At 44.9% G+C, this 25,849-nt stretch overlaps 2 protein-coding genes across 3 annotated transcripts; one reads left to right on the top strand and one right to left on the bottom strand.

Moving 5' to 3' along the window:
- Positions 1 to 72: 72 nt before the first annotated feature.
- On the top strand, positions 73 to 13,362 carry scnm1 (sodium channel modifier 1). Of its 2 annotated transcripts, none has more exons than XM_087812629.1 (8): positions 73 to 204; positions 4,587 to 5,864; positions 6,165 to 6,235; positions 7,572 to 7,660; positions 7,738 to 7,832; positions 11,768 to 11,966; positions 12,019 to 12,205; positions 12,260 to 13,362. In XM_087812629.1, exons 2-8 carry the CDS (start codon positions 5,814 to 5,816, stop codon positions 12,345 to 12,347), a joined length of 780 nt encoding a protein of 259 aa, XP_087668755.1. In that variant the 5' UTR covers positions 73 to 204; positions 4,587 to 5,813; the 3' UTR covers positions 12,348 to 13,362. The 2 variants fall into 2 exon arrangements, with proteins under 2 accessions (XP_087668755.1, XP_087668756.1); XM_087812630.1 differs by having other exon boundaries at positions 7,604 to 7,660.
- Positions 13,363 to 15,259: 1,897 nt separating this feature from the next.
- On the bottom strand, positions 15,260 to 24,010 carry tmod4 (tropomodulin 4 (muscle)). The gene is made up of 10 exons (XM_087812512.1): positions 23,955 to 24,010; positions 20,243 to 20,348; positions 19,986 to 20,142; positions 19,606 to 19,725; positions 19,276 to 19,368; positions 18,157 to 18,287; positions 17,991 to 18,098; positions 17,787 to 17,930; positions 15,544 to 15,688; positions 15,260 to 15,383 (listed from the first exon to the last, which is right to left on the bottom strand). The coding sequence occupies exons 2-10, from the start codon at positions 20,342 to 20,344 to the stop codon at positions 15,361 to 15,363; spliced, it is 1,023 nt and encodes a 340-aa protein (XP_087668638.1). The 5' UTR covers positions 20,345 to 20,348; positions 23,955 to 24,010; the 3' UTR covers positions 15,260 to 15,360.
- Between the last annotated feature and the right edge of the window lie 1,839 nt (positions 24,011 to 25,849).

Here is a 25,849-nt window from a genome sequence, read left to right on the forward strand (position 1 = left end):
TAAAGGCGTCCTCGCGTGTGTCGTCCTCCCCCTGCCCGCCTCACCCGAGCCCGAGTCTCACCCGAGTCTCACCCGAGCCTCACCCGAGTCTCACCCGAGCCTCACCCGAGTCTCACCCGAGCCGAACTCACTTGTTGCGGCTTCACTTTGACGCCCGGGGTCAGAACGCAGCGAGAGATGACGTCACAGAAGCGTCGCGAAAATGTAAGTAATAATAATAATAATAATAATCTCTATTTATTTAGCGCCTTTCTAGACCAGGGTCACAAAGCGCTTTGACAGCCATTCACACACACTGATGGGAGTAGGCTGTAGGCTGCACCACATGGCGCCGAATCTGCCATCAGGAGCAATCAAAGTTAGTCAGTAATTAGTATTTATAGTACTTTAGAGTACTTTTCTAGACCAGGGTCACAAAGAACTTGAACAATCAAAACAATACTCAATAAAGTGTATACTTTAAAGGTCAAGATAACACTGAGAATAACACGTCAATAAAATGAACGTTTGTTCAGATTTACACGTTATTTTGTTTAATAATGAAATGTCTTTGATATTTATCATAAATTATTTTTACGGATGTTTATTAACGCAAACTATTGAAATGATGTTCTTTTCCATAAAACTCTTATATATATATTTACAAATATTCACACTGAGAATCTTATGAGAAAAGTATGAAAATAAAAGTTGATCAGAACCTGGCGTGTGTTTTCTACTGTCACGTGTGTTTTCTACTGTCACGTGTGTTTTCTACTGACATGTGTGTTTTCTACTGACATGTGTGTTTTCTACTGTCACGTGTGTTTTCTACTGTCACGTGTGTTTTCTACTGACATGTGTGTTTTCTACTGTCACGTGTGTTTTCTACTGTCACGTGTGTTTTCTACTGACATGTGTGTTTTCTACTGTCACGTGTGTTTTCTACTGTCACGTGTGTTTTCTACTGACATGTGTGTTTTCTACTGTCACATGTGTTTTCTACTGTCACGTGTGTTTTCTACTGACATGTGTGTTTTCTACTGTCACGTGTGTTTTCTACTGTCACGTGTGTTTTCTACTGTCACGTGTGTTTTCTACACAGTGTGTTTTCTACTGTCACGTGTGTTTTCTACTGACACGTGTGTTTTCTACTGTCACGTGTGTTTTCTACTGACATGTGAGTTTTCTACTGTCACGTGTGTTTTCTACTGTCACATGTGTTTTCTACTGTCACGTGTGTGTTCTACTGTCACGTGTGTTTTCTACTGTCACTTGTGTTTTCTACTGACATGTGTGTTTTCTACTGTCACGTGTGTTTTCTACTGACACGTGTGTTTTCTACTGTCACGTGTGTTTTCTACTGTCACGTGTGTTTTCTACTGTCACGTGTGTTTTCTACTGTCACGTGTGTTTTCTACTGTCACGTGTGTTTTCTACTGTCACATGTGTTTTCTACTGTCACGTGTGTTTTCTACTGACATGTGTGTTTTCTACTGTCACATGTGTTTTCTACTGTCACGTGTGTTTTCTACTGTCACGTGTGTTTTCTACTGTCACGTGTGTTTTCTACTGTCACGTGTGTTTTCTACTGTCACATGTGTTTTCTACTGTCACGTGTGTTTTCTACTGACATGTGTGTTTTCTACTGACACGTGTGTTTTCTACTGTCACGTGTGTTTTCTACTGTCACATGTGTTTTCTACTGACATGTGTGTTTTCTACTGTCACGTGTGTTTTCTACTGTCACGTGTGTTTTCTACTGTCACGTGTGTTTTCTACTGACATGTGTGTTTTCTACTGTCACGTGTGTTTTCGACTGTCACATGTGTTTTCTACTGTCACGTGTGTTTTCTACTGTCACGTGTGTTTTCTACTGTCACGTGTGTTTTCTACTGACGTGTGTTTTCTACTGTCACGTGTGTTTTCTACTGACACGTGTGTTTTCTACTGTCACGTGTGTTTTCTACTGACATGTGTGTTTTCTACTGACACGTGTGTTTTCTACTGACATGTGTGTTTTCTACTGTCACGTGTGTTTTCTACTGTCACGTGTGTTTTCTACTGACACGTGTGTTTTCTACTGTCACGTGTGTTTTCTACTGACATGTGTGTTTTCTACTGTCACGTGTGTTTTCTACTGACACGTGTGTTTTCTACTGACATGTGTGTTTTCTACTGTCACGTGTGTTTTCTACTGACACGTGTGTTTTCTACTGACACGTGTGTTTTCTACTGACATGTGTGTTTTCTACTGTCACGTGTGTTTTCTACTGTCACGTGTGTTTTCTACTGACACGTGTGTTTTCTACTGTCACGTGTGTTTTCTACTGACATGTGTGTTTTCTACTGACACGTGTGTTTTCTACTGACATGTGTGTTTTCTACTGTCACGTGTGTTTTCTACTGTCACGTGTGTTTTCTACTGACATGTGTGTTTTCTACTGTCACGTGTGTTTTCTACTGTCACGTGTGTTTTCTACTGTCACGTGTGTTTTCTACTGTCACATGTGTTTTCTACTGTCACGTGTGTTTTCTACTGTCACGTGTGTTTTCTACTGTCACATGTGTTTTCTACTGTCACGTGTGTTTTCTACTGACATGTGTGTTTTCTACTGACATGTGTGTTTTCTACTGTCACGTGTGTTTTCTACTGTCACGTGTGTTTTCTACTGTCACGTGTGTTTTCTACTGTCACGTGTGTTTTCTACTGTCACATGTGTTTTCTACTGTCACATGTGTTTTCTACTGTCACGTGTGTTTTCTACTGTCACATGTGTTTTCTACTGTCACGTGTGTTTTCTACTGACACGTGTGTTTTCTACTGTCACGTTTGTTTTCTACTGTCAGGTGTGTTTTCTACTGTCACGTGTGTTTTCTACTGACATGTGTGTTTTCTACTGTCACGTGTGTTTTCTACTGTCACGTGTGTTTTCTACTGTCACGTGTGTTTTCTACTGACATGTGTGTTTTCTACTGTCACGTGTGTTTTCTACTGACATGTGTGTTTTCTACTGTCACGTGTGTTTTCTACTGTCACGTGTGTTTTCTACTGTCACATGTGTTTTCTACTGTCACATGTGTTTTCTACTGTCACGTGTGTTTTCTACTGACATGTGTGTTTTCTACTGTCACGTGTGTTTTCTACTGTCACGTGTGTTTTCTACTGTCACGTGTGTTTTCTACTGTCACGTGTGTTTTCTACTGTCACATGTGTTTTCTACTGTCACATGTGTTTTCTACTGTCACGTGTGTTTTCTACTGACATGTGTGTTTTCTACTGTCACGTGTGTTTTCTACTGTCACGTGTGTTTTCTACTGTCACATGTGTTTTCTACTGTCACGTGTGTTTTATACTGTCATGTGTGTTTTCTACTGTATCGTGTGTTTTCTACTGTCATGTGTGTTTTCTACTGTCACGTGTGTTTTCTACTGACATGTGTGTTTTCTACTGTCACGTGTGTTTTCTACTGTCACGTGTGTTTTCTACTGTCACGTGTGTTTTCTACTGTCATGTGTGTTTTCTACTGTCACGTGTGTTTTCTACTGACATGTGTGTTTTCTACTGTCACGTGTGTTTTCTACTGTCACGTGTGTTTTCTACTGACATGTGTGTTTTCTACTGTCACGTGTGTTTTCTACTGTCATGTGTGTTTTCTACTGACATGTGTGTTTTCTACTGTCACGTGTGTTTTCTACTGCTACTGTTACTACCTTGTTAGTACTTTGTTACTACCTTGTTACTGTGTTGTTACCACTTTGTTATTACTTTGTTACTACCTTGTTACTACCTTGATTCTACTTTGTTATTACCTTGTTACTACTTTGTTACTACCTTGTTACTACCTTGATTCTACTTTGTTATTACTTTGTTACTACCTTGTTACTACCTTGATTCTACTTTGTTATTACCTTGTTACTACTTTGTTAGTACCTTGTTACTACTTTGTTACTACCTTGTTACTACTTTGTTATTACCTTGTTATTACCTTGTTACTACCTTGTTACTACCTTGTTATTACTTTGTTATTACCTTGTTACTACCTTGTTACTACTTTGTCACTACCTTGTTACTACTTTGTTACTACCTTGTTATTACTTTGTTATTACCTTGTTACTACCTTGTTACTACTTTGTTACTACCTTGTTTCTACTTTGTTATTACCTTGTTACCACCTTGTTACTACTTTGTTACTGCCTTGTTACTTGTTACTATTTTGTTACTACTTTGTTACTACCTTGTTACCACCTTGTTACTACTTTGTTACTGCCTTGTTACTACCTTGTTACCACCTTGTTACTACTTTGTCACTGCCTTGTTACTTGTTACTATTTTGTTACTACTTTGTTACTACCTTGTTACCACCTTGTTACTACTTTGTCACTGCCTTGTTACTTGTTACTATTTTGTTACTACTTTGTTACTACCTTGTTACCACCTTGTTACTACTTTGTTACTGCCTTGTTACTACTTTGTTATTACTTTGTTACTACCTGTTGTCACTCCTCTTTGACCAACACTGTAGAACATGGACCTGCAGATGTTCAATGATCCTCCTCAGAAGGTTCTACTCTGGACTTTCTTAGACACATGGTCTGTGTTGCAGGACCAGGTCTGGAAAACTGCTTGCAGGAAACTGGAGAGGGTCTTGCATGTGCTGGACTGGTGGCCTGAGATGTTTGAGGACCAGCCGCTCCAGTGTCTTCATCAGCTGAGAAGTCAGTGCCACCGTCTGTGATCGTTCAGCTGAGTCGGATCTTTTTAGGGACTGGAACGATACAGGAAGTCTTCACAGAGTTGGTACTTTCCCCAGCCGTAGACTGAGGTTGAAGACCTGCTGGAGCGGCTCAGCTGGTTCAGCAGGTCTTTAGCAGTCGAGCAGATACTTGTCAGGACCAGCAGCCTTCCCTGGACAAGTCCTCCGAAGTACATCCTGGACCTGGAGTGAGGTGAAGCTGGGAAGAGGTTGTGTGGACCTGAGGGGGAACTGAGGGGGCACAAGAAGGTGGGGCAGGTCCTGAAGCACCCTCTTCTGTTCAGGACCTTGACCTCCTTTGTTACCCACGGGTTATTATTAGGGTCACAGTCTTAGCAGGAATTTAAAGAATCTGTGTCTGACCCTCGATGTCCTCATGAGACTTGAGGTCATGATCAGACCTTCCAGGAGGAGGAAGAGGTTTGTCTCTGTAAACGTCCTTCAAGTTGATAAACAGAAGGTCAATTGATATTCCTGGAGGAACAATCTACCTCCTGGTGGAGAGTAGAGTCCAGGTTGATTAACATCTCCAGAGATGATCATATCATTTAATATATTATCATATAATATAATTTAATATAATATGATATGATATAATGTAATAAAATACAATTTAATACAATATAATATAATATATGTCACCAATACAAAAAAACAACAGGTGGCGCTGCTGCTTCGTTTAATGCATTACGTTGCAACTGTCGATCAATCACAATGTTGACTGTTGTCACCATTTTAATAAATAATATTCAAACAAATCACAGCCAGACTTGGATCAACGTCACTGGAACAAACATCACAACATTTGCACCGGACGTGACGTACATGTGTCAATAACAATAACAATTTCGTCAACACGCCACATCTTCTCTTTCACACATTTAAGGTTTATTTATTGTTGCTATATTTGCATCATGTGACACAAAAACATCATTGTCAATAAAGTTTTCTTCAAAGAAACGTCGCAGCTTCCGAACTTTGTCCCTTTGCAGGACCTGTAGTGACGTCATCAAGCGAGCGACCGTAGCTGATCGTTCACAAAAAACACGTTTTCAGTGAAAACTACAAAAGACACAAATGTCGTTTAAACGGTCAGGAGACGATACGAGTCAGTTGAACGTTCTTCAGGTGAGTTTTATCTTCAGGTGAGTTTTATCTTCAGGTGAGTTTTATCTTCAGGTGAGTTTTATCTTCAGGTGAGTTTTATCTTCAGGTGAGTTTTATCTTCAGGTGATGTTTATCTTCAGGTGACGTTTATCTTCATTATGAATCATTAAGATTCTTATCATATCAACATATAACTATTAACCTTTCAATCTTGATTGATTTTTGTGTGTATTTTACACATGTTTGTGTTTGTTTGTGTTGTTGCTGCTCGACACAGTTTCTCCTCCATTTATTTATCGTTGACTCGACATTTTTCTGCAGAAACGACGCGTTGATGAACTTTTGTCCAACTTTATCCCAGAAGAAGAAGCTGTTCTGCTGTCCAACGGGAGGTACGACACACACACACACACACACACACACGCACACACGTTTATATATATATATTTCAGGTTGTGTTGTCATGATACTTTTGTGTCAGGTTGTGTTGTCATGATACTTTTGTGTCAGGTTGTGTTGTCATGATACTTTTGTGTCAGGTTGTGTTGTCATGATACTTTTGTGTCAGGTTGTGTTGTCATGATACTTTTGTTTCAGGTTGTGTTGTCATGATACTTTTGTGTCAGGTTGTGTTGTCATGATACTTTTGTGTCAGGTTGTGTTGTCATGATACTTTTGTTTCTGGTTGTGTTGTCATGATACTTTTGTTTCTGGTTGTGTTGTCATGATACTTTTGTGTCAGGTTGTGTTGTCATGATACTTTTGTTACTGGTTGTGTTGTCATGATACTTTTGGTGCAGGTTGTATTGTCATGATACTTTTGGTTCAGGTTGTGTTGTCATGATACTTTTGTGTCAGGTTGTGTTGTCATGATACTTTTGTTTCAGGTTGTGTTGTCATGATACTTTTGGTTCAGGTTGTATTGTCATGATACTTTTGTGTCAGGTTGTATTGTCATGATACTTTTGGTTCAGGTTGTGTTGTCATGATACTTTTGTGTCAGGTTGTGTTGTCATGATACTTTTGTTTCAGGTTGTGTTGTCATGATACTTTTGGTTCAGGTTGTATTGTCATGATACTTTTGGTTCAGGTTGTGTTGTCATGATACTTTTGTGTCAGGTTGTGTTGTCATGATACTTTTGTGTCAGGTTGTGTTGTCATGATACTTTTGTGTCAGGTTGTGTTGTCATGATACTTTTGTGTCAGGTTTTGTTGTCATGATACTTTTGTTTCAGGTTGTGTTGTCATGATACTTTTGTTTCAGGTTGTGTTGTCATGATACTTTTGTTTCAGGTTGTGTTGTCATGATACTTTTGTTTCAGGTTGTGTTGTCATGATACTTTTGTTTCAGGTTGTGTTGTCATGATACTTTTGTTTCAGGTTGTGTTGTCGTGATACTTTTGTGTCAGGTTGTGTTGTCATGATACTTTTGTTTCAGGTTGTGTTGTCGTGATACTTTTGTGTCAGGTTGTGTTGTCGTGATACTTTTGTTTCAGGTTGTGTTGTCATGATACTTTTGTTTCAGGTTGTGTTGTCATGATACTTTTGTTTCAGGTTGTGTTGTCATGATACTTTTGTTTCAGGTTGTGTTGTCATGATACTTTTGTTTCAGGTTGTGTTGTCATGATACTTTTGTTTCAGGTTGTGTTGTCATGATACTTTTGTTTCAGGTTGTGTTGTCATGATACTTTTGTTTCAGGTTGTGTTGTCGTGATACTTTTGTTTCAGGTTGTGTTGTGCTGTCTGCTTCTCTCGTCCAGTGTTCGACAGCGTCAGCATGTTGTCTGTGCACAGAAGTGGGAGGAAACACCTGGCAGGTGAGATGCGTCACACGTGTCACACGACAGATGAAGTAAAAACAACCAAAACTTCATGATGATGATTTTTTTTTTAGGTGAAAAACGTTTCTACGGCAAGAAAATGAAGATGAAAAATGAACTTTTGAAGAAAACTCAGAAAACTTTCATTCAGATGGAAGAGAGTGGTGAAGTGAGTCACATGACTGATCACATGACTGATCACATGACTGATCACACGACTGATCACATGACTGATCACACGACTGATCACACGACTGATCACATGACTGATCACACGACTGATCACACGACTGATCACACGACTGATCACACGACTGATCACATGACTGATCACACGACTGATCACATGACTGATCACATGACTGATCACACGACTGATCACACGACTGATCACACGACTGATCACATGACTGATCACATGACTGATCACACGACTGATCCACACGTATGATCACATGACTGATCCACACGTATGATCACATGACTGATCACACGACTGATCACATGACTGATCACACGACTGATCACATGACTGATCACATGACTGATCACACGACTGATCACATGACTGATCACATGACTGATCACATGACTGATCACACGACTGATCACATGACTGATCACACGACTGATCACACGACTGATCACATGACTGATCCACACGTATGATCACATGACTGATCACATGACTGATCCACACGTATGATCACACGTCTGATCACACGACTGATCACACGTATGATCACACGACTGATCACATGACTGATCACATGACTGATCACACGACTGATCCACACGTATGATCACACGACTGATCCACACGTATGATCACATGACTGATCCACACGTATGATCACATGACTGATCCACACGTATGATCACATGACTGATCCACACGTATGATCACACGACTGATCCACACGTATGATCACACGACTGATCCACACGTATGATCACAAGACTGATCCACACGTATGATCACATGACTGATCCACACGTATGATCACACGACTGATCCACACATATGATCACAAGACTGATCCACACGTATGATCACACGACTGATCCACACGTATGATCACAAGACTGATCCACACGTATGATCACATGACTGATCCACACGTATGATCACACGACTGATCCACACGTATGATCACAAGACTGATCCACACGTATGATCACAAGACTGATCCACACGTATGATCACATGACTGATCCACACGTATGATCACACGACTGATCCACACATATGATCACAAGACTGATCCACACGTATGATCACATGACTGATCCACACGTATGATCACACGACTGATCCACACATATGATCACAAGACTGATCCACACGTATGATCACACGACTGATCCACACGTATGATCACAAGACTGATCCACACGTATGATCACATGACTGATCCACACGTATGATCACACGACTGATCCACACGTATGATCACAAGACTGATCCACACGTATGATCACACGACTGATCCACACGTATGATCACAAGACTGATCCACACGTATGATCACATGACTGATCCACACGTATGATCACAAGACTGATCCACACATATGATCACATGACTGATCCACACGTATGATCACACGACTGATCCACACATATGATCACACGACTGATCCACACATATGATCACACGACTGATCCACACGTATGATCACACGACTGATCCACACGTATGATCACACGACTGATCCACACATATGATCACACGACTGATCCACACATATGATCACATGACTGATCCACACATATGATCACACGACTGATCCACATATATGATCACATGACTGATCCACACATATGATCACATGACTGATCCACACATATGATCACACGACTGATCCACACGTATGATCACACGACTGATCCACACATATGATCACATGACTGATCCACACATATGATCACACGACTGATCCACACATATGATCACATGACTGATCCACACATATGATCACACGACTGATCCACACATATGATCACACGACTGATCCACACGTATGATCACATGACTGATCCACACATATGATCACATGACTGATCCACACGACTGATCCACACGTATGATCACACGACTGATCCACACATATGATCACACGTATGATCACATGACTGATCCACACGTATGATCACACGACTGATCCACACGTATGATCACACGACTGATCCACACGTATGATCACACGACCGATCCACACGTATGATCACACAACTGATCCACACATATGATCACACGACTGATCCACACATATGATCACACGACTGATCCACACATATGATCACACGTATGATCACACGACTGATCCACACGTATGATCACACGACTGATCCACACATATGATCACACGACTGATCCACACGTATGATCACACGACTGATCCACACATATGATCACACGACTGATCCACACATATGATCACACGACTGATCCACACATATGATCACACGACTGATCCACACATATGATCACACGACTGATCCACACGTATGATCACACGACTGATCCACACATATGATCACACGACTGATCCACACGTATGATCACACGACTGATCCACACGTATGATCACACGACTGATCCACACATATGATCACACGACTGATCCACACGTATGATCACACGACTGATCCACACGTATGATCACACGACTGATCCACACGTATGATCACACGACTGATCCACACGTATGATCACACGACTGATCCACACGTATGATCACACGTCTGATCCACACGTATGATCACACGACTGATCCACACGTATGATCACATGACTGATCCACACGTATGATCACATGACTGATCCACACATATGATCACATGACTGATCCACACGTATGATCACACGACTGATCCACACGTATGATCACACGACTGATCCACACATATGATCACACGACTGATCCACACGTATGATCACATGACTGATCCACACGTATGATCACACGACTGATCCACACATATGATCACACGACTGATCCACACATATGATCACATGACTGATCCACACGTATGATCACATGACTGATCCACACATATGATCACATGACTGATCCACATATATGATCACATGACTGATCCACACATATGATCACACGACTGATCCACACGTATGATCACAGGTATGATCACACGACTGATCCACACATATGATCACACGACTGATCCACACGTATGATCACATGACTGATCCACACGTATGATCACATGACTGATCCACACGTATGATCACATGACTGATCCACACATATGATCACATGACTGATCCACATATATGATCACATGACTGATCCACACATATGATCACATGACTGATCCACACGTATGATCACATGACTGATCCACACGTATGATCACATGACTGATCCACACATATGATCACATGACTGATCCACATATATGATCACATGACTGATCCACACATATGATCACAAGACTGATCCACACGTATGATCACATGACTGATCCACACGTATGATCACACGACTGATCCACACGTATGATCACATGACTGATCCACACGTATGATCACATGACTGATCCACACGTATGATCACATGACTGATCCACACATATGATCACATGACTGATCCACATATATGATCACATGACTGATCCACACATATGATCACATGACTGATCCACACGTATGATCACATGACTGATCCACACGTATGATCACATGACTGATCCACACGTATGATCACATGACTGATCCACACGTATGATCACATGACTGATCCACACATATGATCACATGACTGATCCACATATATGATCACATGACTGATCCACACATATGATCACACGCCTGATCCACACATATGATCACATGACTGATCCACACGTATGATCACATGACTGATCCACACGTATGATCACATGACTGATCCACACATATGATCACACGACTGATCCACACATATGATCACACGACTGATCCACACGTATGATCACACGACTGATCCACACGTATGATCACACGACTGATCCACACATATGATCACATGACTGATCCACACATATGATCACATGACTGATCCCACATATGATCACATGACAGATTCAAATGTCTTCCAGGAACCGTCAACATCGTCTCCTCTGTTGACTCGGACACGACGACTCGCTCACCACGCCTTGTTGAAAAGTCATCCCTACAGCAGCTGCCACTCAAAGCGTGGCTCGGTTCTGGACAAAAGCTTTGGAACAGAACCTCCAAGATGCGGGTCCAGAACAGGAGACACGTCCGCGTGCACACCTGGACCTTCCTCCACTTCAGGTGTGTGAAGAAAGTTTGGAACGTTTGAGGAACCTCAGAGTTTTTCTTTCAGTCCAGAGTAATGGTGGCGCCGTGGACCCGCTGGACCCGCTGGACCCGCTGGACCCGCTGGACCCGCTGGACCCGCTGGACCCGCTGGACCCGCTGGACCCGCTGGACCCGCTGGACCCGCTGGACCCGCTGGACCCGCTTCAGACACAGAGGAGAGAAGACCTGGAGCAGCTACTTCGGCTCAAGAGGTGAGAAGAACCTCGGAGAAGCTCCAGAACCTTGACTCGCTGCTGTGTCTCTAGTGCCGGCTGGCTGCAGGACGAGCGCGGCTGCTGGAGCAGAGACCCAGACGTGGAGTTTGATTCTGATGAAGAAGCTCCTGGTCAGTAACTTTTATTGATCGATCAAAGATCAATCAAATAGAAGCTCCTGGTCAGTAACTTTTATTGATCGATCAAAGATCAATCGAATAGAAGCTCCTGGTCAGTAACTTTTATTGATCGATCAAAGATCAATCGAATAGAAGCTCCTGGTCAGTAACTTTTATTGATCGATCAAAGATCAATCAAATAGAAGCTCCTGGTCAGTAACTTTTATTGATCGATCAAAGATCAATCGAATAGAAGCTCCTGGTCAGTAACTTTTATTGATCGTTCAAAGATCAATCAAATAGAAGCTCCTGGTCAGTAACTTTTATTGATCGATCAAAGATCAATCAAATAGAAGCTCCTGGTCAGTAACTTTTATTGATCGTTCAAAGATCAATCAAATAGAAGCTCCTGGTCAGTAACTTTTATTGATCGATCAAAGATCAATCAAATAGAAGCTCCTGGTCAGTAACTTTTATTGATCGTTCAAAGATCAATCAAATAGAAGCTCCTGGTCAGTAACTTTTATTGATCGATCAAAGATCAATCAAATAGAAGCTCCTGGTCAGTAACTTTTATTGATCGTTCAAAGATCAATCAAATAGAAGCTCCTGGTCAGTAACTTTTATTGATCGTTCAAAGATCAATCAAATAGAAGCTCCTGGTCAGTAACTTTTATTGATCGATCAAAGATCAATCAAATAGAAGCTCCTGGTCAGTAACTTTTATTGATCGATCAAAGATCAATCAAATAGAAGCTCCTGGTCAGTAACTTTTATTGATCGATCAAAGATCAATCAAATAGAAGCTCCTGGTCAGTAACTTTTATTGATCGTTCAAAGATCAATCGAATAGAAGCTCCTGGTCAGTAACTTTTATTGATCGATCAAGGATCAATCAAGTTGATGAACCTCAAATACACCAGTAACTGGAACTGAACTGTTGATCAAGTGAACCTGAAAACTTTATTGACAAATGAGTTTGTTTCTGCCTCCGATTTATACATTGATTTGTGATTAAAGACTGTTTGACTTTTACTCATTTGACTTCTATCTGTTGATTATTGACAAACTATTGCTTCTGGATATTGAAAACTTTATTGACAAACTATTGCTTCTGGATATTGAAAACTTTATTGACAAACTATTGTTTCTAAATATTGAAAACTTTATTGACAAACTATTGTTTCTAAATATTGAAAACTTTATTGACAAACTATTGTTTCTGAATATTGAAAACTTTATTGACAAACTATTGCTTCTGGATATTGAAAACTTTATTGACAAACTATTGTTTCTGAATATTGAAAACTTTATTGACAAACTATTGTTTCTAAATATTGAAAACTTTATTGACAAACTATTGTTTCTGAATATTGAAAACTTTATTGACAAACTATTGTTTCTGAATATTGAAAACTTTATTGACAAACTATTGCTTCTGGATACTGAAAACTTTATTGACAAACTATAGTTCCTGGATATTGAAAACTTTATTGACAAACTATAGTTCCTGGATATTGAAAACTTTATTGACAAACTATAGTTCCTGGATATTGAAAACTTTATTGACAAACTATTGTTTCTGAATATTGAAAACTTTATTGACAAACTATTGTTTCTGAATATTGAAAACTTTATTGACAAACTATTGCTTCTGGATATTGAAAACTTTATTGACAAACTATTGTTTCTAAATATTGAAAACTTTATTGACAAACTATTGTTTCTAAATATTGAAAACTTTATTGACAAACTATTGTTTCTGAATATTGAAAACTTTATTGACAAACTATTGCTTCTGGATATTGAAAACTTTATTGACAAACTATTGTTTCTGAATATTGAAAACTTTATTGACAAACTATTGTTTCTAAATATTGAAAACTTTATTGACAAACTATTGTTTCTGAATATTGAAAACTTTATTGACAAACTATTGTTTCTGAATATTGAAAACTTTATTGACAAACTATTGCTTCTGGATACTGAAAACTTTATTGACAAACTATAGTTCCTGGATATTGAAAACTTTATTGACAAACTATAGTTCCTGGATATTGAAAACTTTATTGACAAACTATAGTTCCTGGATATTGAAAACTTTATTGACAAACTATAGTTCCTGGATATTGAAAACTTTATTGACAAAATATTGTTTCTGGATATTGAAAACTTACTTGACAAACTATAGTTCCTTGATATTGAAAACTTTATTGACAAAATAATGTTTCTGGATATTGAAAACTTTATTGACAAACTATAGTTCCTGGATACTGAAAACTTTATTGACAAACTATAGTTCCTGGATATTGAAAACTTTATTGACAAACTATAGTTCCTGGATATTAAAAACTTTATTGACAAACTATAGTTCCTGGATATTGAAAACTTTATTGACAAAATAATGTTTCTGGATATTGAAAACTTTATTGACAAAATAATGTTTCTGGATATTGAAAACTTTAAAATAATGTTTCTGGATATTGAAAACTTTATTGACAAACTATTGTTTCTGGATATTTATATTTTATTGACAAACTAACTGTTTTCATATCAACGTCTGTTTACGTCATCATTAGATTAATGGCTACACATGAAAAAGTCTTGAAGGCGTGTCCAGGTCGGCGGCGGTCAGAGGTCAAACCAGGTCAAACATTCAGCTGTAAACGGATGTTGGCCTCAAAGGTTCTTCATGCTGCTCTCAGCGTTCTGTCAGCAGCTGCTTCTGTCTGTCGGGTCTTATATTTGGAGCTGAAACTGAAGCCTGGTCTGCAGCGACGAGGTAAAAATAGTGCAGGTGAGCAGAGCAGCGAGAGGATCAGGAGACACTTAGAAGGATCAGAGCTTCTGCTGCTGATGTGTTGCTGGGAGGGCGACCCGGGGCGAGTCCAGAGGACTCTGGGTCAGACCGAAGGATCAGGAGTCACAGTGTAGAAATATCTTTATTTACAGTCATGGATCGATCATGGATCAAAGGTGGTGATGAAGACTATGATGATGATGACGATGAAGATGATTTGTAGGATCCAAAGTTCATCTTAACCTTTGTTGTCGAACTGTGGAAACAAAACCAGAAGAAGAAGCTCAGGGTTCGATTCCCGTTTCATTGTCCTGTGTTTACACGCGTGTTTATACACGTGTATAAATGTGTATCTATACAGATGCGTGTGTATACATGTGTGCGTGTGAATAAATGAGTGTCTGTTTGAAGCTCACTCATGTCGTTGTTGCGTGTCATCGCCATGGCAGCACGAGCTCGCGGTCCCTGCTGAGTGAAGTGATATCCAAACTTGAGGATGCTGGAGTTGTTCTCCAACATGGCGGCGATTTCCATCTCCACCGAGTCTCCCAGCTTCTGCCTCTGTCAGGACACGAGTCAGGACACGAGTCAGGACACGAGTCAGGACGCGAGTCAGGACGCGAGTCAGGACACGAGTCAGGACACGAGTCAGGACACGAGTCAGGACGCGAGTCAGGACGCGAGTCAGGACGCGAGTCAGGACACGAGTCAGGACACGAGTCAGGACACGAGTCAGGACGCGAGTCAGGACGCGAGTCAGGACACGAGTCAGGACGCGAGTCAGGAGGACACGAGTCAGGACACGAGTCAGGACGCGAGTCAGGACGCGAGTCAGGACGCGAGTCAGGACGCGAGTCAGGACGCGAGTCAGGACGCGAGTCAGGACGCGAGTCAGGACGCGAGTCAGGACGCGAGTCAGGACGCGAGTCAGGACGCGAGTCAGGACGCGAGTCAGGACGCGAGTCAGGACGCGAGTCAGGACGCGAGTCAGGACGCGAGTCAGGACGCGAGTCAGGACGCGAGTCAGGACGCGAGTCAGGACGCGAGTCAGGACGCGAGTCAGGACGCGAGTCAGGACGCGAGTCAGGACGCGAGTCAGGACGCGAGTCAGGACGCGAGTCAGGACGCGAGTCAGGACGCGAGTCAGGACGCGAGTCAGGACGCGAGTCAGGACGCGAGTCAGGACGCGAGTCAGGACGCGAGTCAGGACGCGAGTCAGGACGCGAGTCAGGACGCGAGTCAGGACGCGAGTCAGGACGCGAGTCAGGAGGACACGAGTCAGGACGCGAGTCAGGACGCGAGTCAGGACGCGAGTCAGGACGCGAGTCAGGACGCGAGTCAGGACGCGAGTCAGGACGCGAGTCAGGACGCGAGTCAGGACGCGAGTCAGGACGCGAGTCAGGACGCGAGTCAGGACGCGAGTCAGGACGCGAGTCAGGACGCGAGTCAGGACGCGAGTCAGGACGCGAGTCAGGACGCGAGTCAGGACGCGAGTCAGGACGCGAGTCAGGACGCGAGTCAGGACGCGAGTCAGGACGCGAGTCAGGACGCGAGTCAGGACGCGAGTCAGGACGCGAGTCAGGACGCGAGTCAGGACGCGAGTCAGGACGCGAGTCAGGACACGAGTCAGGAGGACACGAGTCAGGACGCGAGTCAGGACACGAGTCAGGACGCGAGTCAGGACACGAGTCAGGACGCGAGTCAGGACGCGAGTCAGGACACGAGTCAGGACACGAGTCAGGAGGACACGAGTCAGGACGCGAGTCAGGACACGAGTCAGGACACGAGTCAGGAGGACACGAGTCAGGACGCGAGTCAGGACACGAGTCAGGACGCGAGTCAGGACGCGAGTCAGAAGGACGCGAGTCAGGAGGACGCGAGTCAGGACACGAGTCAGGACACGAGTCAGGACGCGAGTCAGGAGGACGTGAGTCAGGACGCGAGTCAGGAGGACGCGAGTCAGGAGGACGCGAGTCAGAAGGACGCGAGTCAGAAGGACGCGAGTCAGGAGGACGCGAGTCAGGAGGACGCGAGTCAGGAGGACGCGAGTCAGGAGGACGCGAGTCAGGAGGACGCGAGTCAGGAGGACGCGAGTCAGGAGGACGCGAGTCAGGAGGACGCGAGTCAGGAGGACGCGAGTCAGGACACGAGTCAGGAGGACGAGTCAGGACGCGAGTCAGGACGCGAGTCAGGACGCGAGTCAGGACGCGAGTCAGGACGCGAGTCAGGACGCGAATCAGGACGCGAGTCAGGACGCGAGAGTCAGGACACGAGTCAGGACGCGAGTCAGGACGCGAGTCAGGACGCGAGTCAGGACGCGAGTCAGGACGCGAGTCAGGACGCGAGTCAGGACGCGAGTCAGGACGCGAGTCAGGACGCGAGTCAGGACGCGAGTCAGGACGCGAGTCAGGACGCGAGAGTCAGGACACGAGTCAGGACACGAGTCAGGAGGACGAGTCAGGACGCGAGTCAGGACACGAGTCAGGACGCGAGTCAGGACACGAGTCAGGACGCGAGTCAGGACGCGAGAGTCAGGACACGAGTCAGGACACGAGTCAGGAGGACGAGTCAGGACGCGAGTCAGGACACGAGTCAGGACGCGAGTCAGGACACGAGTCAGGACACGAGTCAGGACACGAGTCAGGAGGACGAGGCTCACCTGGTTGTCAATCTTCAGCTCCACCAACGTGGCGTTGTTGGCCATGGCCTTGATGATGGACAACATGCCGTCTGAGGTGATGAAGTTGGACTCCACGTTGAGGGACTGAAGACTCGTGTTCTCCAGCAGCATCTCCGCACACGCCTGCACACACATGACCGTGTGACTCCAGCTGGACCAGAAGGACGTCACGTTAAGACTCACATAAGCAACCGGGTCGTTGCTGCGTGTGGCGGCGATGCTCAGAGACTCCACGTGAGAGTTCCCCTTCATGGCCTCAAAGATGTCCTTCAGGGTGGGGATGGAGATGTCCTGGAACAGGTCTTGGAGGTTAGTCTGGGGAGGCAAGAGCGGGGCTGAAGCAGCAGACCTTGATGTTGTTCAGGTTGACGTCCACGAGGCTGCTGTCGTTGTTGTGGATCAGCTCCAGAGTCTCCTCTACGTTGGTCGTGTTCGGAGGCTCTTCAGGGAAGATCTTGAACGGGTCAGGCTTGACGACACCTGGAGGACATGAGTGACCTTCATCATCACCTACTCATCTTCTCAAGCCACAGAGATGTAGTATGAGGAACCTCAGGAACTTCACCTGACACACCTGGACACACCTGGACAACATGGACACACCTGGACACACCTGGACAACATGGACACACCTGGACAGCATGGACACACCTGGACAACATGGACACACCTGGACAACATGGACACACATGGACACACCTGGACAAACATGGACACATGCGGACAACATGGACAAACATGGACACACATGGACAAACATGGACACACATGGACACACCTGGACACACCTGGACAAGCATGGACACACCTGGACACACCTGGACAAACTAGGACACACGTGGACACAACTGGACAACGTAGACAAACATGAACACACATGGACACATCTGGAAAACATGGACACACCTGGACAAACATGGACACACATGGACACACATGGACACACATGGACACACCTGGACACACATGGACAAACATGGACACACATGGACACACATGGACACACCTGGACACACATGGACACACATGGACACACATGGACACACCTGGACACACATGGACACACATGGACACACATGGACACACCTGGACACACATGGACAAACATGGACACACATGGACACACATGGACAAACATGGACAAACATGGACATACCTGGACACACATGGACACACATGGACACACCTGGACACACATGGACACACATGGACACACATGGACACACATGGACAAACATGGACACACACGGACACACCTGGACACACATGGACACACATGGACAAACACGGACACACATGGACACACATGGACACACATGGACACACATGGACACACATGGACAAACACGGACACACATGGACACACATGGACACACATGGACACACCTGGACACACCTGGACACACATGGACACACATGGACAAACATGGACACACATGGACACACCTGGACAAACACGGACACTCACTGTAGATTCCCTCGGTGTTGGCGATGGTTCCTGTCGTTCCCAGAGCGTCGTAATATTGTTTGTTGCTCATCAAGGTGTACATTCCCAGGATGGCTGCGAGACACAACACGAGAAGGAGCTGAAGACCTGGACGTCACAGGGACCTCACAGGTCCTCTCAGAGTGTCCAGCTGGACGGGACTTTGCCAGGATTATTTGCGATCAGTGCTGAACGGACGGAATCTGACTCGCGCCTCATGTGTCGTTATGAACGTTATGTGGGTCAGAGTTTTGAACACCTGTTGCTGGACGATGATGTCATCAGCAGCTCCTGGACCTGAGCTGGTCTTACCTGCGATGTCGCACATCTCGGCGTCGGTGGCGTTCCTGAGGGCCTCCTCCAGCTCCGGCTCCAGAACCACCTGCTCGTGCTCCGGGATCGACTTTCCAGGCTTAGCCACGAACGCTTTTCCTGGACAGAAGTCGTGAAAGGTTGGAGGACGAGCGAGGACACGTTGACTGAACATGTCCGTCCACGTCTCCAGGGCCGTCCCACCATGTGACCAACTCATAGAGACGACCAATCACAGCTCATCATACTTACGTCCGACCAGGAAGTGACTTTGAATCACATAAACAACCATTAAAACATCCGAACTGTAGAACTTCTTCAGTCCTTCTCTGTTCATGACCTTCTCTGGTCCATGTCCTGCACGTGGATCTGTGACTCACCTTTCTTTTCACCTGTGAACGGCACCAGGTCCTCGCGATCTTCACTCTCCAGCGCCATCTTCTCCAAGTGCGACATCAGAGCTTCACGGTCGAACTGACCCGTCGGAGTCTTCTTGGTCTGATCACGTTGACGGTATCCAGCTGGCAGCATTGCATTCTGGGACAGAAGATTGGAGTGAAGGCAGACCCGGCAGACGAGATGTTCTTCAGGGCAGCACAAGAGAGCAGCTCAACACACACACACGTCACTAGTGAACCTCAGGGTCCATCTCCTGCAGCTCGTCCTCCAGACGGTCCAGCTCTTCGGCACTGAGGCCTTTGAGGATGGAGTCTTCATCGATGTCTCGAGGGTCCGACATGTTCCTGAGCAGAGACAAGACAGGTGTGAGTGTGAACACACATATACACAACAACATATCGACAACAGGCAGTGTGTGTGTCCTAGTCACAGTATAATCAAAGACCTCGTCTGTAGATTCAAGGAGCCTCAGGTTTCATTTGAATTCACAATGCATCGAGTCTCGTCTTTCTTCATATATTCGGGCCTGGGTCGCAGGGGCAGCATCTTCAGTAGGGAGGCCCAGACTGTCCTCGCCCCAGAGACATCATCCATCTCCTCCCGAGGGACCTAATGTCATCACAGTTTCTCCAGCGTGTCCTGGGTCTGCCCCGTGGTCTTCTTCCAGTGAGCAGAAGAAGCAGGGTCTACACTGAGCCTCTCCCTGGTGACCCTGCTTCTCACCATCTCTAGGGAGAGTCCAGTCACGCGACGTAGAAAACTTGTTTCCTCTTGTACCCGTGATCTTGTTCTTGCTCTACCCACCATTCAAACCATAGGTGATGGTGGAGACGTAGATCAAACTGTTTACAGCTTGTTTGCCTTATGGCTCAGCTCTCTCACCGCGGATCAGTGCAGCGTCATAACTGCAGATGCCTCAGTCCAGCCGTCGATCTCTGGCTTCATTCTTCCCTCGCTTAACAAGACCCAAAAAAACTTAAACCCCTCCACTTGGCAAAAGATCTCATCCCCAACCCGGAGACTCCCCACCTTGTTCCTGCTGAGAACCATGGACTCAGATTTTGGGGTGCTGTGCCTCATCTCTGCCGCTTCACACTAGCTTGCAAACCTTTCCAGTGAGAGCTGAAGGTCATGTCTGATGAGGTCAACTGGACCACATCGTCCACAAAAAGCAGGGATCCAATCCCAAGGTCAACAAACGTTTAACCCATTGGTTGCGCCTAGAGATTCTGTCCTGCAAGAATCTGTGAGAAGTTCTTAAAGTAGGTATCTGACACCCCATATCCCCAGGGCACCCCCCACAGGACTTCCTGATGGACACAGTCGAATGCCTTCTCCAGAACATAAAACCAATGTGGACATGTTGGACAAACACCCTCAAGGATCCTGCCCCGGATGTAGAGCTGATCCACAGTTCTACGACCTGGACATTGATCCTCCTAAATCTGAGGCTCGACTATCCAACGGACCCTCCTTCCCAGGACCCCGGAATAGTCCTTGCCAGTCCAGAAAGGCTGAGGAGTGTGAGCCCCCTATAGTTGAAACTCTATATACCCCTTCTTAAAAAGAGGAACCACTACCCAGTCTGCCGGTCCAGAGGTACTGCCCTGGATGACCCTGCAATGGTGCAGAGGCGTGTCAGTCATGACAGTCTCGCAACATCATGAACAACTCTGACCTCAGTCTACTGACCCCCTCAAGAAACATCTGAAGACTTTCTTCTTTGTGCTTTTCCTTGATTCTCTGAGACTCCTGTGTTGTTCTCGGTTTATCTTGAGCTTGAGTCGTGACCCCCCTGACCCCATGTCCTCCTTGGAAACGATGTTAGTGGGATTAAGGAGGTCTTCGAAGTATTACAGCAATCAACAACGTCCTGAGAACAGGGTCAGCAGCTCGTCGTCATCATCACCATCACTGCGCCTCCTAAGACCTGATGACGTGAAGTCATGGCTTCACCAAACTCTTCCCACAGCCGTGTTTTGGCCACAGCTTCATCCTTCATGGTCAGGGTCCAGCAACGGGTTACAGGATCACCGCCGTGACAGACCCCCTTGTGGCCAGAGCTGCATTGACCATTAGGGGGACCGCTATAGTCCAAATATTAGATCCACCGGAACATGGTTGAGGTTCTCTCGAAGGCAGAAGTCGATCGATAGGCAGAGTAAGTCAGTGGTTTGAGTGACACTCTCATCCCACCATCGACGCCACCTCACCCCAGGTTGAGCCCCTCTCTTGAAGGAGACCTCCTGAGGATCAATGAAGTTCTAGCTCTTACCACGAGTGTCCAAGACATGTGGCCGTAAGTGACAACAAAGGAAATCATTGAACTGCGACGTGTCCTGGTGTCAAGTCCAGGTCTCACTGACTCCAGCAGGACCAGGTCTCACTGACTCCAGCAGGACCAGATCTCACTGACTCCAGCAGGACCAGGTCTCACTGACTCCAGCAGGACCAGATCTCACTGACTCCAGCAGGACCAGGTCTCACTGACTCCAGCAGGACCAGATCTCACTGACTCCAGCAGGACCAGATCTCAATGACTCCAGCAGGACCAGATCTCACTGACTCCAGCAGGACCAGGTCTCACTGACTCCAGCAGGACCAGATCTCAATGACTCCAGCAGGACCAGATCTCACTGACTCCAGCAGGACCAGATCTCAATGACTCCAGCAGGACCAGATCTCACTGACTCCAGCAGGACCAGATCTCACTGACTCCAGCAGGACCAGATCTCACTGACTCCAGCAGGACCAGATCTCAATGACTCCAGCAGGACCAGATCTCAATGACTCCAGCAGGACCAGATCTCAATGACTCCAGCAGGACCAGGTCTCAATGACTCCAGCAGGACCAGATCTCACTGACTCCAGCAGGACCAGATCTCAATGACTCCAGCAGGACCAGGTCTCAATGACTCCAGCAGGACCAGATCTCAATGACTTCAGCAGGACCAGGTCTCAATGACTCCAGCAGGACCAGATCTCAATGACTTCAGCAGGACCAGGTCTCAATGACTCCAGCAGGACCAGGAGCCTCAGAAGGAAGTAGTTTGGAGCAGAAAGACAGAGAATCAGATCCATCTCCCAACACTGGAGTCAAGGACTGTTTGAAGTGTTTTCTTCCTTTTGTTCAAAGTTTAAAAAGGTTCGAACAAGATTCTTATTGATCTCATGTCATTGATTGTTGCCGTGGATACAACGACTGAATGATGTCATTGATTCTCAGTAGGTTTGATCCAAAAACAATCATAGAGCGATCAATGGATACTAATAGTTGCACACACATGGATACACACATGAACACACACAGATATACACACACAGATATACACACACATGGACACACATAGATACACATGGATACACACATGAACACACACAGATATACACACACATGGACACACATAGATACACATGGACACTCACATGAATACACACAGATACACACAGATACACACAGATACACACAGATACTCACATTGACACACACGGACACAAACACACACACATGTCTCCATAGAGTGATCACTAGAGAACTTGGCTGAGTCCAAATGTGGGAGGTCAAAGGTCACAGGTTTCCGGTAGCAGACTCTCCATCTCCAGGTCAAGTCACACATTCTTCCTTCTTACAGGATTAATTTTAGATTCACAACTCAGACATACAGCCGCGACAATCTCTCAGACACACACCACCCACACACTTTTATACATATACCTGTACGCACACACACTTTTATACATATACACACACACACTTTTATACATATACACACACTTTTATACATATACACACAAGCACTTTTATACATATACACACAAGCACTTTTATACATATACACAAACATTTATATACACACATACACAAACAAACACATTTATACATGTACAAACAATTAAGCAGAAACACAAATATATACACACAAACACACACACAGAGACAGTGAACCTACCGAGTCCAGCAACAGTGCAGGAGTGAGAGAAGAGAGTGAAGTGAGAGAAGAGAGTGAAGAGAGAGAAGTGAGAGAAGAGACTAAAGTAACCAGCTCTGATATTGAAGATCTTGAGGGAGGAGTTGAGAGAAGATGAAAACACTGACACCTAGTGGCTCACTGAGCTCACAGTTCTGCAAAAGTAATGACAACAGTAATGACAATAGTGACTACATCACTACAATACTAACATCACTACAATACTTACATCACTACAATACTAACATCACTACAATACTAACATCACTACAATACTACATCACTACAATACTACATCACGACATCACTACTATACTAACATCCCAACAATACTACATCACTATAATACTAACATCACTACAATACTACAATACTAACATCACGACAATACTACATCGCTACAATACTACATCGCTACAATACTACATCGCTACAATACTACATCACTACAATACTAATATCACTACAATACTAACATCACTACAATACTAACATTGCTACAATACTACATCACTACAATACTACATCACAACATCACTACTATACTAACATCCCAACAATACTACATCACTATAATACTAACATCACTACAATACTACAATACTAACATCACGACAATACTACATCGCTACAATACTACATCGCTACAATACTACATCACTACAATACTAATATCACTACAATACTAACCTCGCTACAATACTAACATCCCAACAATACTACAATACTAACATCCCAACAATACTACATCACCACAATACTAACATCACTACATCACTACAATACTAACATCCCTACAATACTACATCACGACATCACTACAATACTTCATCACTACATCGCAACAATACTAACATCCCTACAATACTAACATCCCAACAATACTACAATACTAACATCCCTACAATACTACATCACAACATCACTACAATACTTCATCACTACATCGCAACAATACGACATCACGACATCACTACATCACTGCTCCACAAACCGCCGACTTGTCCCAGCCGTGGTTAATGTCTGAGGACACATAGTGAAGAGGCATTTGGTGTAACTTTGTAGGAACAACACTGGCATCACTGAACGTTGTTCCTACTTGATACCAAGTCCACGACAGATCACGTTTACCTGCATCTACATCCAGACTGTTACCGTTACCAGGTCCAGCCCTGTCTGGACTAGCTTGCGAGAAGGTAGGTGAAGATGGAGGAGCACGTGAGTGAGTTGTGTGCGTACTCGACCCACGGGAGAGCCTTGACCCAGGTGGTGGGGGCGCCGGAGACCAGGCAACGGCGAGAGGTCTCTAGGTCTTGGTTGAGCCTCTCCGTTTGGCCATTGGCCTGGGGGTGATACCCTGAGGTGAGGCTGGCAAAACTCCACCCAAAAGCGTGAGGCAAACTGGGGCCCTCAGTCCGAGACCATGTCCCGGGCAGGCCGTGGAGACGGAAGAAATGGGTCAGGACCGCCTCGGCTGTGTCTCGGGCATCCGGTAGTTTGGGCAGCGGGACAAAGTGGGCCATCTTAGAGAACCTGTCGACGACAGTCAGCACCGCAGTCATGCCCTCCGAGGCCGGCAGTCCGGTGACGTAGTCCATAGAGATATGGGACCATGGACGATCAGGCACCGGCAGGGGAAGCAGCTTCCCAGACGATGGGGCGAATGAGGTCTTGCTGGTCGCACACACCGGACAGGCCGTTACCATGAAGTTGAATCTGGCAAAGAATAACGACCACTGGGACTGGCGTGGATTCAGCCGTCATGCGGTTCTTAGATATTCCAGGTTGCTGTGGTCGGTCCAAACCACGAACGAATTCTCCGCCCCCTCCAGCCAGTGGCGCCACTCCTCCAGAGCCCCCTTGATGGCAAGGAGCTC

The sequence above is a fragment of the Callionymus lyra genome, chromosome 17, assembly GCF_982586985.1.
Source record: "Callionymus lyra chromosome 17, fCalLyr1.hap1.1, whole genome shotgun sequence".
In the NCBI taxonomy this organism is placed as follows: domain Eukaryota; kingdom Metazoa; phylum Chordata; class Actinopteri; order Syngnathiformes; family Callionymidae; genus Callionymus; species Callionymus lyra.

What these genes read in the sequence shown, in the direction of transcription:
- scnm1 (XM_087812629.1), top strand. Translation starts at nt 5,814, where the DNA reads ATGTCGTTTAAACGGTCAGGAGACGATACGAGTCAGTTGAACGTTCTT. An exon ending in GTCAGTTGAACGTTCTTCAG is followed by an intron (nt 5,865 to 6,164) that starts GTGAGTTTTATC and finishes ATTTTTCTGCAG; the next exon opens with AAACGACGCGTTGATGAACT. An exon ending in GTTCTGCTGTCCAACGGGAG is followed by an intron (nt 6,236 to 7,571) that starts GTACGACACACA and finishes CTTTTGTTTCAG; the next exon opens with GTTGTGTTGTGCTGTCTGCT.
- tmod4 (XM_087812512.1), bottom strand. Translation starts at nt 20,344, where the DNA reads ATGTCGGACCCTCGAGACATCGATGAAGACTCCATCCTCAAAGGCCTC. An exon ending in CAACACCGAGGGAATCTACA is followed by an intron (nt 18,288 to 19,275) that starts GTGAGTGTCCGT and finishes CATGTCCTCCAG; the next exon opens with GTGTCGTCAAGCCTGACCCG. An exon ending in TCAACCTGAACAACATCAAG is followed by an intron (nt 18,099 to 18,156) that starts GTCTGCTGCTTC and finishes GACCTGTTCCAG; the next exon opens with GACATCTCCATCCCCACCCT.